Source organism: Pseudonaja textilis, chromosome 1 (genome assembly GCF_049901715.1).
Source record: "Pseudonaja textilis isolate UNSWEBS1 chromosome 1, rPseTex1.2, whole genome shotgun sequence".
Classification (NCBI taxonomy): domain Eukaryota; kingdom Metazoa; phylum Chordata; class Lepidosauria; order Squamata; family Elapidae; genus Pseudonaja; species Pseudonaja textilis.
In genome coordinates, this window is record NC_141990.1 from 93,268,827 (window position 1) to 93,282,664 (window position 13,838).

The 13,838-nt window shown below is 35.2% G+C and overlaps 1 protein-coding gene across 5 annotated transcripts in view; it reads right to left on the reverse strand.

Annotated features, from left to right (window-relative positions):
- NKAIN2 (sodium/potassium transporting ATPase interacting 2) overlaps window positions 1–13,838 on the reverse strand; it is a 572,383-nt gene that overhangs the window by 285,836 nt on the left and 272,709 nt on the right. For all 5 annotated transcript variants that reach the window (XM_087941701.1, XM_087941688.1, XM_087941704.1 and 2 more), the window contains exon 2: window positions 7,266–7,403. In XM_087941701.1, coding sequence (XP_087797827.1) covers window positions 7,266–7,403 — 138 coding nt within the window. The remainder of the gene's footprint in view (window positions 1–7,265; window positions 7,404–13,838) is intronic.

The window sequence follows — 13,838 nt, forward strand, 5'->3', positions numbered from 1 at the left end:
AAAAAAAGAGCAACACCTCCCTACACTCCATTTTTGGGCCTCCTAGGGGATGTTTTTGCTCCCAGGAAGCTTCTCTGGGGCTCAGGAAAGCAAACAAATGGAGCGCAGGGGGCATCAACCCCCACATGCCCCTTTTTGTCTCCTGGGCCTTGGGGAAGCTTCCTGGGTGAAGCAGTAAGACAGCGAGGGGGATCCCAGCACAGTTGATCATCAGAACAGATGACCGTTGGGAGGGGAAAAATACCTTAAGGAGTGACTGGGCAGGGAAAGCAGTCAGCAATGTCACGCATACACACAATATTGCACTGCACGATATGAACTGACTGGGCAGGGAGGGGAGGTGTAGGCAGAGAGGGGCAGGGCCAGCCAAGGGCACGATTTGTCAGTTCTCCATACTACATAGGTTCATAACAACCGGTTCTACAGAACTGGTCTGAACCAGTAGGATCCCACCCCTGGGTTCGGTGTCTTCTTGAAAACCTTCAGTGATGGAGCACCACAACTTGATTAATCACTGATTAATCATTCTCACTGTCAGGAAATTTCTCCTTACTTCTAGGTTGGATCTCTTTTTAATGCTCTTCCACCCACTACTTCTTGTCCTGCCTGCCCTCTGGTGCTTTGGAGAATAGGATGACCCCGTTTTTTGTGACAATCCCTCAAGTAATAGAAGACTACTATGATAAAGACCCCTGAAGTTAATATCTTAAGGTTACTCCTGTTCAGTATTTTGGGCAAAGAATAAGCTTGCACTTGTATCTTTCATAACATCAAGGCACAAAAGCAGCAGCCAGGTGCTATGTTTTATTATACAGTTTTGAATGTACTTTAAAACAAGTTATCCCATGAATCTTCTAACTCTTCTATTTTTACACCCACTTCTATTTTTCTTTAAATAAAGCATGTTACAGGCACCTGTATCAAGACAAGCTACAGAAGTCTTTGTTAGGAGAGTTAAAGCTTTTAGTAACTATCCAAGTAACAACAACAAGAACAAACAGGGAGGTCATTTAGGTAAATATATGAATAAACCCTATTTTCTCCTTCCTGCTGCTTGGAAGATAAATAGTTAGCAAGTAGCCTTTTCCCCTAGAGGCTCTATTTTTTCATATATAACTATGTTTGAAACTATGGATGTGGTAGAAGGATATTTGCAAGAACAGGAAGGTACAGAGAACTGTAGAAAAATGGTGTTGCTGTAAATTAAATTTAGATATTATCTTACTTCATGCGTTCATTTTTTTAATGTGTTATTTCTTACTCATTTTATGTGTTCTGCATAATATTGTTTATGCCAGAAAGGAAATTACCTTAAAGAAATATAAATATGTCATAACAAAGAATAGGATGTTTGAATCCATGAGGCATCAGAGTAAATAAAATGATTTTCCCCCACTAAAATAACAATCAAATAAAAAGTAATACATTTTATGGGGGTTATGTCCTTTCTTCCATCTCCTGTCTTAGGGACCACAGGAATATCATAAACCACACTAACATAATGAAGAAGTATAGTTGAAAATATCAGGTACTCTTCAAAGATGAATGAATTTTTAACAGTTACCTGCTCCATAAAGATGAAACAAAACATAAATTTATATTTGAATAAATAAAAATCTGTGGAAAAAATATGGAATATATATTACAAATAATCCAAGAAAGAAATAAAAAGCTAAAATACAAAGAGGAGGGGAAAGAGCTCATCTCTAAAATGTTTACTTGGAAGTCTCACTAAACTCAATAAAGTTTACTTCCAATCATTTGAGTTTAAGATTGTAGTTTAAAGCCAATTATGATAATTTACAGTCCTTACCTACAAATCCATATTAGCTACTGAAATTCAAGCAGTGATTTGCATAGCAGTAATTAAAGCAGTATCTTAGATTGTATAAGTAGAAAGATAGACTAATTTAACTGCTAATCTCCAGATGAAAGCTGAGCATTCATTTGGTTATTTTTCTTTCTAAGAGGTTTGAGAAAAAGATATTTAACCATTACCTGCAGTTAATGTAGCTTTTAGACTTATCTAACAAAAAGCCTTTGATTTTATGAATCCAAACTTGCTGCTGTTTGAAAAGAAGATGATTTTGATACATCAAGAGAGATATTTTCAGAAATAGTCAAGAAATGCTGATATGTGACCTTGCACTAAGAATGGGCAATTCTTTCCCTTTCAGCTTCATTCATGTTTGCAGTTTCCAACCTAGACATAAATTCATTCCACTCATTTCTATATTTCATGAATTCAGTCCCAATACCTTGCAAAAAAGTAAATCTGACTGAAAATTAATAACATATTAGTCATTGAGAGAACTTTCTAATGTGTACATATTTTTTCATAAATATTTTCTTTAATATTATTCCTATCATGTACATTTCTTCAAACATACTTATTTTGTACATATTTTTCCAATATATGGTTTTTAGTGCCTGTATATTTTCTGAATATTGCAAATCTATTCTGGTTCTAACATAGTTTGGGAAAAGGGAATCTGTTGAGTTTTTATAACCATTCAAACCAAAACATATTCCCATTTCTCCACCTTGAATAAATATGAAAGATAGAGATAGGATTGTTGCTTTACTGTTTTGTTTTTTTTCCGAATTAGGATCTGTAGGACCAGCCTGCAAATAAATTGAAGTTCTACTCTCAAAGTAACTATTGTAGAGTCAAGAATTTATAAAATTCTTTAAAGCACAGGACTATATGCAATATTATACAGTATGAATACTACTTGTATTTACAGAAATTCCCATATATCTCCTTTTTTTCCATCTGTGAAAATAGAAAGTTTTCTAAATCTCTGGATATGAAGGGTGATAATGGGAATATGAAGATCCTGTTCTACTGGAAGGGCAAATTTGCAATCAAATGTTCATATATTGCAGAATTAGGAAGAAAACAGTTCATGTTCTTTAGTAGAATGGCTTCCAATCAATATTTCCAAATTGCTTTATCAAGAAAATGTGCCAGAGACATATATGAAGCATAAGTAATTTGAAAATCAATATAAAAAAAAAAATTTGGCTCTGTCTGTGCTCCTTTTTCTTGTGCTCCTTTTTACCTGGAGACAGAATGACATTGCATTAAGCAGCTTCAACTCCATGCCAAGCATGTTGATGTTTATCACCCACAAAATGTATACCCAAACATGCTCTGTAGATCGATTCTAGTTAACATGTATACCTCAGGAATGGAAATTGCTATTTCATTCCTCTGACATGTTAATTTCAATTCACAAGAGCATCAGGCTGGCGTTTATATTATTCCCAGCAATGAACAGAGAGACTCAGAACATCAAAGAATCATTATATGAAATTAGGAGAGTAGATTTGCTGCACAGATCTTCCTATCAGGATATTTGGCAAAATGTCAAAAACAAGCTCTTGTAGGCTTGAGAATTACTTCTTTATCCTTGTGTGACAATGCTTGTAATCTGTGAATCACCCAGATAGTTCACTGCCCTGTGCTTTATCCTGTATAAAAGGCTACATATTTAGTACAGAAAGAGATTGCTTGTAAACATGTCAAGAACTAACAGACACAGAATTCCTGTTTTGTGTGACTTATTCTAACAGAAGGAAGGGAAAGAAGAATCTGCATGCATGTTAGGAAACCTTTTACTATAATTTGGAGGAAAACCATGAATTATGTTTTATAATGTCTATAATAAAGAATGATTCTATGAAGAAATAATCAGTTTGGTGGAAGAGCTGGACTTCAACAAAAAGAATGCTAAGTATAAGAAGCATACAGGACGTGACTCTTGCAGACATAAAGCAAAGGAATAGACACCTGGCTTGTTTGTCAAATTGATGTGTGTGGGGAAAAAATCGATAGTATCGGCAGATATGTCAATGGTGGTAAAGCTACAGAAATTCTTCTAGGATAGTAAAAAACTACATGGTATAGTTAAATAAACTGGCTTGGAAAAATACTTAGTGTGATAGGATATTCTTCTGTATCAGTTTTATTATAAACAGAGGCTTTTAAGACAGTATTCAAATCAAACCTCTGTGACAGGAAATCCTGAGGAAGGAACTACTGAAATTAGTTGAGTTTAGTGAGGCCATGCACAGAACCAAATGGAAATTTTATTTCTATGAAAACTTCGAACTGTTTTGTTGTAATGAAATATATTTTACTCCTTAGTAAAACTGACTAAGCATAAAGGAATATCCACAAAAAGCATGATATTAAAAAAGAGTCTTCCATGGCATTCCAAACCATATCAACCATTCTCAAAATATGTGTTGGATATTGATTATGTTTTTTGACTACAGATGGTTTAGAATGCAGTGGCACAAGCAGTAATGGGCACTTCTCACTGTGGCCATTTAACACTACTGCTATGAGAGCTGCATTGGCTGCCAGTTGGCTTTCAGATATTCAAGGTTCTGGTTCTAACTTCTGAAGCCCCTCATGAACTGGTTATGTGAGGACCATCTTTCTCCCATTGTCTTTGCCCATCCGGTGTGTTTGGGCAGAATGGGTGCATTCCAGGTCTTTTATTACATGTTGTCATGGTTGGGGACTTGGAAAGTATGCCTTTTCTGTTGCAACTTCCACACTCTGGGACATCATTTCTCCAGAAATATAGATGCTACCCTCTTTCCTGGGATTCTAGTAAGCTCTTACAACCTGGCTTTAGTCCTAGGTTCAGGGTTGATGTGTTTGGAAAGGTCCTTGCCATTCTTTATTTTCAATAAAGGAGAATATTTGTCGCTCAGGGTTGAAATGAGTTGCTCTCTGAGCTTGGTTGTTTTCTTGCAGACATTTCATTATCACATACATACATACATACATACATACATACATACATACATACATACATGATATTCAGCTTTGTTCGGGTATTTTCCTACGTCATTATAGTTGTGCTTTTAAAGCTGTAGCAATGTTTCGGCAGAATCTCATCTGCCATCATCAGGCTTCTGTATAGTGTTCATCTGTGAGTCAGGCTTTTACAGTGGTTTCAGATTTAAATTTGGGGCTAGCCTACTGCTGTCCCAGAATGGTTTTTTCTTCATCCTGATTGGTTGGGAGTCTTGGTCTGTGTTCCAGACCAAGTTTGCTGTGTTCTGCTTGATTGGTGTTTCTAATATCTTCTGTCTGTTTTGTGGCTCTTTTTGTATCTTGATTGGCTGGCAACATTGTGTTCCTGTTTTGGAGGCTTTTAGTGCAGCTTGGCTCCGAGTAAATGGACGGCTATCATTTGTTAGGAAGCTAGGTTTCATCTGGGTGCCTGGTTGGAGTGTGTTTGAGCTGGAGGTATCAGCGGGGATCTGTTTGTGCCCAGGTGGTTGCCTGGCTTGTGGTGTAGAGATTTTTTTGTTGGTGAATGCAGGCTTCCAAATGATAGACAGTCTGGTGGAATCATCTCTTCTATTCATGCTTTCTGGTCTTTTTTCAATCTCTATGGATTCTCTGATGATTCTGTGGCTGGGTTTTTTTATAGTGGCTAGGGTTTTGGTGCCATTGAAGTTGATGCTATGACCTGTGGCTTCCATGTGTTGGACTAGTGAGGAAGTGTGTTCCAGCTTTTTGACTGCATTTTTGTGTTCATCCAGGCGGGTACTTATTCTTCTATTGGTCTGTCCAATGTATGTGGCCGAGCATGATGCACAGGGGACTTCGTATATGCCTTGGTTTTCCAGGTCAATTTTATCTTTGGGGTTTCTGAGGATGGCTGCTATTTTTCTGTCTGTTTTGAAGGCAGTCTTGATGTGATGTCTGTGCAGTATCTTACTAATTTTGTCTGTAGTACCTCTTATGTAGGGCAGGACAGCTGTTCCATAGGTCTGTTCATCTTCTGGGTCTCTATTATGTCTCAGTGTGTTTTTGTGGATCAAGCTGGTGATTTTGCTTTTGTGGAAGCCGTTGGCTGTCAGTACTTTAGTCAGGGTGCATAGTTCAGTCTTAATGTGTGTCTTGTTTGGTTCTAGTAATTAGTGTTTTAGCCACGGAGTTTATCTGTGCTGGGTGGTGATGGGATTGGGTGTTGAGGTAGCAGTTAGTGTGTATTTTCTTCTGGTATATGGTGTGTCCTAGTGTGCCATCTGTTTTTTTGTAGATAGTACATCTAGGAATGGTAGTTGTTTGTTTGTTTCTGTTTACATGGTGAACTTGATTTTGGGGTGTATGTGGAAATATATGTTTAGGTGTGTTAGGAAATATATATATATATATTCTGTGTATGTTTTTTTTAGCTAATTTAGTATTATATTTTGTAAGCCGCTCAGAATATGCTGGAGTGGGCAGCTGTAATAACTTTAATAAAATAAATAAATAAAGTCCTCTTGCCTTCTGAGCACTCAGTAGCAGTTATCCATTTTAAAAATCGGAAGTACATAACAATATCTACATTATTATGAAGGAGTATATGCATATAAATCTGAATCACTGAAGTTGCTGATAGAGTCGAAATAGCAATTGCTAAATTCTAGTGGATGAACTTAACCTGCTGTTATGATTGATCCTTGTGGATAACGCTTTTCAGCATATGTCGAAAAGCTAAAAAAGCCACCCAGGCTGAGCAGTAAAAGAATAAATAAAGTCTGACTCTATAATCTATGGAAATGTCATCTCTGTTGGCCAAATATCTTGTATTATTCTTTTAAACTATTTTATTGTATTCCTTTTTACCTTCATCCTTCTTTACCTTCATCCTTCATCTCTTCATCTCTGATTCCTATTTGAGTTCACCTCTGAATTAGATTTGCCACTATCGTGAATAGTTCCAGAGTTACAGTTTTATACATGTTGTCTTAAATGTTCCATTTAGCTAAGACCTGGATCTAAGTATTTTTCTCTCTCTCTGCCACCTAACCCATTCTGGACTTCAACATTTATTACGAGAAGCTACTGCAAGATTGCACAGTTCTTTGTGGATTTTATGTTTAGTTCTTTTAGGAAAACAGTAGAAGAAAGAATTAGATTGGAGGGAGAGAGGGAGGGAGAAGGAGAGAGGAGAGAGATGGAAATCACCCATTTCATTCACAAAGCATAAATAGCTTAACTTTTCAGATATTGAACTACTCCAGTACTTACACATGACATTATGTAAATCCCGGTAACATACTTTTTAAAAAAAAAAACCAATGATCTCTGAACAATGTGCTGTATTTTCTGCATAAAGTTAATCTGTCTTGATCACAGAGATTATATGTACAAATGCCTCCTAATTTATACAGTCTTAACATCTCTTAATTCTTATTGCATATAGCAGGTACATTATTAAGCATACAAAGTTAGCGATACTTACTCCTGTTATGTAGCGAGGTCTATACTGGATGGTTCCAAATAGGCCAAGTATGACTATAATAATGTGTACAAAATTTGCGAGGATTGGTGCCCACTGATAACCAAGGAAATCAAATATCTGTCTCTCCAGCACACAGACCTAGGATTAAACAACAACAGTGATTTGATTAGAATAGCTCAAGAAAAAAAGAGAAAGAAAAGAGAGAGGAAAAAAATTGAGTTTTGAAAAATAGTTTTTCCGTCTTCAGTACCACTAGAAACTTGTTATATTGCTTGATAAGGCAAAAAAGACAAAGAAAAGCAGATTTTTCACTACGATTCACTCTTTTTGTCTTACTAAAAATGTACCTTTTTAAAACAACAGTCCACTGAGATCTCTTTAGATAAAATATTCACATGGGCAGTGTTAGCAAGATATAAATCCCCATTCAATGAGATGCTGCAGTTGAAGGCAGTGAAGCATTAACAACTTAATCGTTTACCATTAATAAGATTTCCATGTCTAGAATGAGTGGTTTTGTTTGCAAGTCTGATACAGTTTTTTTCAGATGTGAATGCGTCACTTGGGTGTGTGGCAAAGGAAAGGATCTGAATCAAGTATCAGATATATGAAATTAAGATAGGTCCAAGTTTGCAATGCAAGTGATTGCACTGCAAAACTAGGATTTATTATTTATTTATTTACTAATTTATTTTATATGCCGCTAGTTTCACTACCCAGATTAACTCTGGGGGGCTTATAATAGCATGAAAGCATTAAAAGGATTAAAATTAACAACAAATAAATAAAGAATATACTTAAAGGCATGGACTTGAACATTTTGTAGAGTCCTGAAAGACATTTTGGGAACCAGATGTATCTCATAAATTATATTCTGCCTTATTGAAACCATCTGAAAATCTATTGAAAATCTATTGATCTGTTTATTTCTAAGACTTCTCTCCTACTTTGATAAAACAATTACAGAGAGAGATATTTTTCATAAAATCCCAGAAGATGATAGCATCCTGACTGTCATCTAACAAGTTAACTAGAAGAGGTCCGGTTCATAGTTGAATGGGAAACCATCATAAAATCCCAGGGCTATAGATTAGGCTGGGGAAAAAGCCATATTAGAAGAAGGCTATAGTAACCCTCTTCTACAATCTTTCTGGGGGAAAATATACACTGTGCAATAGATATGCCCAAACAGTCATCAGGAGACAATTCATACATTAATCAAATGGTTTCCATCCAAAAAAGTTAATGACATAATATGAGATGCCAGATTCTAGTCTGTAAGATACTATAAAGTTTTCCTACAATAGAAACAAGAACTTACTTCTTTATGTTGTGTATGTATGTATGTATGTATGTATGTATGTATGTATGTATATATGGTATTCAGCTTTGTTCGGGTATTTTCCCACATCATTATCAGGCTTGTGTATTGTGTTTGTCTGTGAGTCAGACTTTCACAGCCGTTTCTGTGAAATTTCAAGGATTTTTTTTTCAATGTTTTCTACAAACTATGTAATATGATTAATCCAATTTCAGAGTCAAGTCACTACACTAATGGCATCATAGAACAATCATTCAGTCCAATTTACCTTTTAACACATATCAGTTTTTGCATCCATATTCCCATTGCATCATACAATCTACATAATATTTATTTCAAATAACTCAAGGTCCCAGCTAACTAAACCACAGCATTTGCACACACAAAAGTATAAAAAACTTTCACAACTTCAATACCTCTAATATTACCACAAGCATTCCTCATACATTTATTCAGATTTCTTAAGAAATTTTCACTGCAGATTTGGAAACTATTTCTGAACTTATTTACACACACCTAGCATAAATCAATTCATTAATTCTATTTGCTCCTATCCTTTTCATTTATTTTGAAAAGTGGTACTAAAAGCAAGGGAAAGCAAAAACTTTGCTTGAAAGCATTCGGTACCCATTATCATTAGCCAAAGATTACACATGATTTCTGTGTTGCCCATTGTTATTGTAAATAAAAATGGGAAACCACTAGTAACACATAACAGGTTTAAGTTTATATTTTTTTTTTCAAGCTGATTTTAAGATTTAGACGTAGAGGACAAAGAAAATTTTAAATAAAAAAATGATATTTTATCCTTAACGATCTTTATCAGTATATGTACTACCTAAGATATACTGTGGTAATTACAATGCGTACCTTTTAATAGTTATAAAAATGTCATCAACAAGCAGGAAAACATTTTTTATTTGAACTGATTTGCACTTCCAATATATATCTATAGTCCACTGTTTTATTTTAATTGTTTACATGAATAAACTAAGTGAGCCATTGATCAGGGATTTTGATGCTCTTGAGGAATAATCACATTAATCTCAAAGGAATAAAGAGAAGCTCTTCAATATGATTATTTATGTGCTTTATTCCATACCCGACAAAATATGCACACAGTGTACCATTTTAAATGACATGCATATGAATGCTTTGCATCATTTTGCTATATTCAAACAACCGCTTGGTAAGGAACAAGGCCCTCAAGGGGGTTTAACTAGCTGTGTCCTTGAAATCCTTTATAAATTAAAATAAAATCAGTAAACAAAATCAATTATTCTGGTGAAATACTTTATCTCAGAGACCAATATTAGCTTTTAAATAAACGAAGGTACATGTATAACATAAACACCTAATTCAACTGCTCCACTGCCCCTGTTTGAGTGAAAATAACATACACAGAGTATTTCCATTTTAACATTTTAAGAAAAAACAGCTTTCTCTCTTCTGCCATTTTCTCTGATGTTTGTTTCTGCTCTGAATTTACAGGTAAACAACACATCCAGTAATTCCATTTTTATCAACCAATTACATTAGGCATATTATTAAGCCTAATTCCATATTTTACCAAAGGATAGCTGGAAGTGATTTAGCTAATCTTTGTCATAAGACAACCAACTTGGAATGCTCAGCTACCAGGAGGGAGCCGAAAGAAACAAAAATGATAGGCAAAGACAGTTTGAACAGACAAGGTTTTTCAAAAAAATTGAATTAAAAAAAGGGGGTATTTCCTCCCAAAGAGATCTCAGCATTTTTAGACACCAAGAGAGAGGGATTGCAACAGAAAAAAAAAGCTAGAGAGAGACTAATCAGTATATGATAGGTATACTAATTTAAAAAAAAAAACATATGCAAGAAAGAGTGAAGAAACACATCATGATTTACTAAAAGCATTTTGCAAAAAGTGCTGGGTAAAAACTTTTAATTAGCAAAATACATTGCCAACCCATATAACCTTAAAAAGTACATAGAGTTGCCCTTTTTATATGGTAACAGTTGCCAGGACACTTTGAGTTACTTATTGGAAATCACACATAATTCTTTCAAAAAATGAAATTGTGGGAGTGTGACTCAATGTAAAAAATAACTCATGTGTTAAATTGATAATTCATCATTTTTAGACTTATTGCTACTTTAATATTACTTCCAAAGTTTTTATTTCATTTTATGTAACCGGTAGTTTGTAAATTTCTATTCCTTTTTCTTTTTATCATTTTTTTTGGCTTTTTTGAAGGGGTAGGAGGCCTATCAAAAATATATTATAATAAGTACAAATTAAAAAAGAAAAAGAAAATTTATCAATTCATATCAGCAACATAAGGTAAGTGTTTTTTTTTCATTTATGCAATATTCTTGTGCAAAACATTAAAAAATAATTTAGATTTAGGTACAGTACATCTCCCACTAAATTTTGAAAAACTTCCATGTTTTGGTAATTTTCATGTGACAGGTTTACTTGGTGAACTACTTCTGGTATTTTAATCTGGTGGTACTTTATGCCTTTGAATGTTTTTACTGCTGTAGAAAGAACTGTAGTGATTAGATTTCTTCTCCTTGTTACTAAATTTATGGTATTTTATGGTAAACAAGACTTCGGTACAGGAGAGTACTGAAGTCTTAATCACATGAAACGAGGAAAACCTTCTACGCACAAATTCCACCCATGCTTTCTACAATTTTGTAAACAACAAACTTAAAGACTCAAGATCCATCCCATCCCTAAAAGGACCTAACAGTAAAGACTGTAATGATAAAACCATTAAAGCCAACCTCTTTAACACATTCTTCAGCTCAGTCTTTGTAAATAGCAACAGCTCATGCCCAATATTTCATAGTCAAACCACAAACAATCACAGCAATCTAATACATATCAACTTTACAAAAGATAACGTCATAAAAGCACTATGCAATCTAAAACCGTCACTATCTATTGGACCCGACGGACTTTGTGCCTACTTCTTAAAAAAGCTATTCACTGCCATAGCCGAACCTCTAAGCATAATCTTTGAAAAATCTTTCAGGACCAGCTCCTTGCCCAACCTATGGTCACTAACTACGGTCATCCCCATCTTCAAAAAGGGAGACCCCAGCCTAGTTGAAAATTACAGACCAATCTCTTTATGTTGTGTCACCTGCAAAGTCATGGAATCAATTATTAACCAATCAATTATTCTCCACTTAGAGACAAGCAACCTATTCTCTAACAAACAATTTGGTTTCAGAAAAAAAAAAAATCATGTAATCTGCAACTCCTACATTGCAAAAACATATGGACCACACAACTCGGCAAAGCAACATACACTATTTACATAGACTTCTTTAAAGCCTTTGATTTAGTTGTACATGACAAACTACTTCTAAAACCAAAATCTTATGGCATCTCCAGACACCTGCATAATTGGATAGATGCATTCCTGTCAAACAGGCAACAAATGATCAAAACAGGAAGCACCCTATCAAATCCCGTACCTGTCAATAGTGGTGTCCCCCAAGACAGCGTTCTAGGACCAACTCTCTGTATACTTTACATAAATGATCTTTGTGATCATATTAAAAACAACTGCATTCTTTTTGCTGATGTTGTAAAACTATTCAACACCACTGACAATACTGCTATCCTTCAAAAAGAGCTCGACTATGAGTCAGAATGGTCAAACAAGTGGCAACTTCAAATCTCAAAAAACAAATGCTGTCTTTCATATTGGCAAAAAAATCCAAAAATAAAATACAAGCTGAATGGACATGACCTTATAGATGACCCCCACTCTGTCAAGGACCTTGAAGTATTCATCTTTAATGATCCAAGTGCTAGAGCCCACTGAAACAACCTAGCCAAAAAGGCATTAAGAGTTGTTAACCTAATACTGAATAGCTTTTTCTCAGGTAATATTGTACTACTAACTAGAGCATATAAAACATTTGCTAGACCAATTCTCAAATACAGCTCATCCGTCTGGAATCTGCATTGCATATCTGACATTAATACAATTGAGAGAGTCCAGAGATATTTTTCACAAGAATCCTCCATTCCTCTACTCGCAACAGAATACCTTATACCAACAGACTTGAAATTTTAGGTCTAGACAACTTAGAACTACACCACCTTCAGTTAGACCTAAGCATAGTACATAAAATTATCCATTGCAATGTCCTACCTGTCAGTGACTACTTCAGCTTCAACCACAACAATACATGAGCACACAATAGATACAAACTCAAGGTGAACCACACCAAACTTGATTGTAGGAAATAGGACTTCAGCAACAGAGTGGTCAATGCCTGGAATACAGTATTTATGGTGTTTATGGGAGGCATGGACCCCTCCTGCCAGATTTTAATGACTTTTAAATGCAGTTGCCATATTAACTTACAAGTACATGATTTTGAAGCCATACAACTAAATGTTACATTCTTGCCTAACAAATAGGTACAATGAATGTCCCTGAATATACAACCAGTGTAAACTAAATGCTAATTAACTCATGCTGATATTCAGCAACAAGATTTAGGAGCATTCTCTTTCAAGGATCTTGAAAAAAAACTGATCACAGAGATTGTGTCTGTCTTGTTGCAACCCAACAAGACAGACACAGACTTCAGAGAGTAAATAGCACTGCAGAAAAAACAATTATTACCAACCTGCCTTCCATTGAGGACCTATATACTGCACAAACCAAAAAGAGGGTTGTGAAAATATTTACAGGGCCCTCACATCCAGGACATAAACTGTTTCAAACTCCTTCCCTCAAAACAACGCTATAGAGCACTGCAAACCAGAACAACTAGACACAAGGACAGTTTTCCCCCAAACGCCATCACTCTGTTAAACAAATAATTCCCTCAACACTGTCAAACTATTTACTAAGTCTGCATCACTATTACTATTACTATTAATCCTCCCATCCTTTCTTTCACCCATCTCCTCCCACTTATGACACTATAACTGTAACCTTGTTGCTTGTATCCTAACAATTTTATTGATTGTTTCCAAGTATGATTTGATTGCTTATTGTACCCTATGACTATTCTTAAGTGTTGTACCTTACGATTCTTGACGAATGTATCTTTTCTTTTATGTACACTGAGAGCATATGCACCAAGACAAATTCCTTGTGTGTCCAATCACACTTGGCCAATGAAGAATTCTATTGTATTCAGTATGTTAGATCTTCCATGTTATTTAGTTATAATTTTCATGCAACAGGGTTTTTTATGCACATCATCACTGGGATGTTGATAACTAGTTGCAT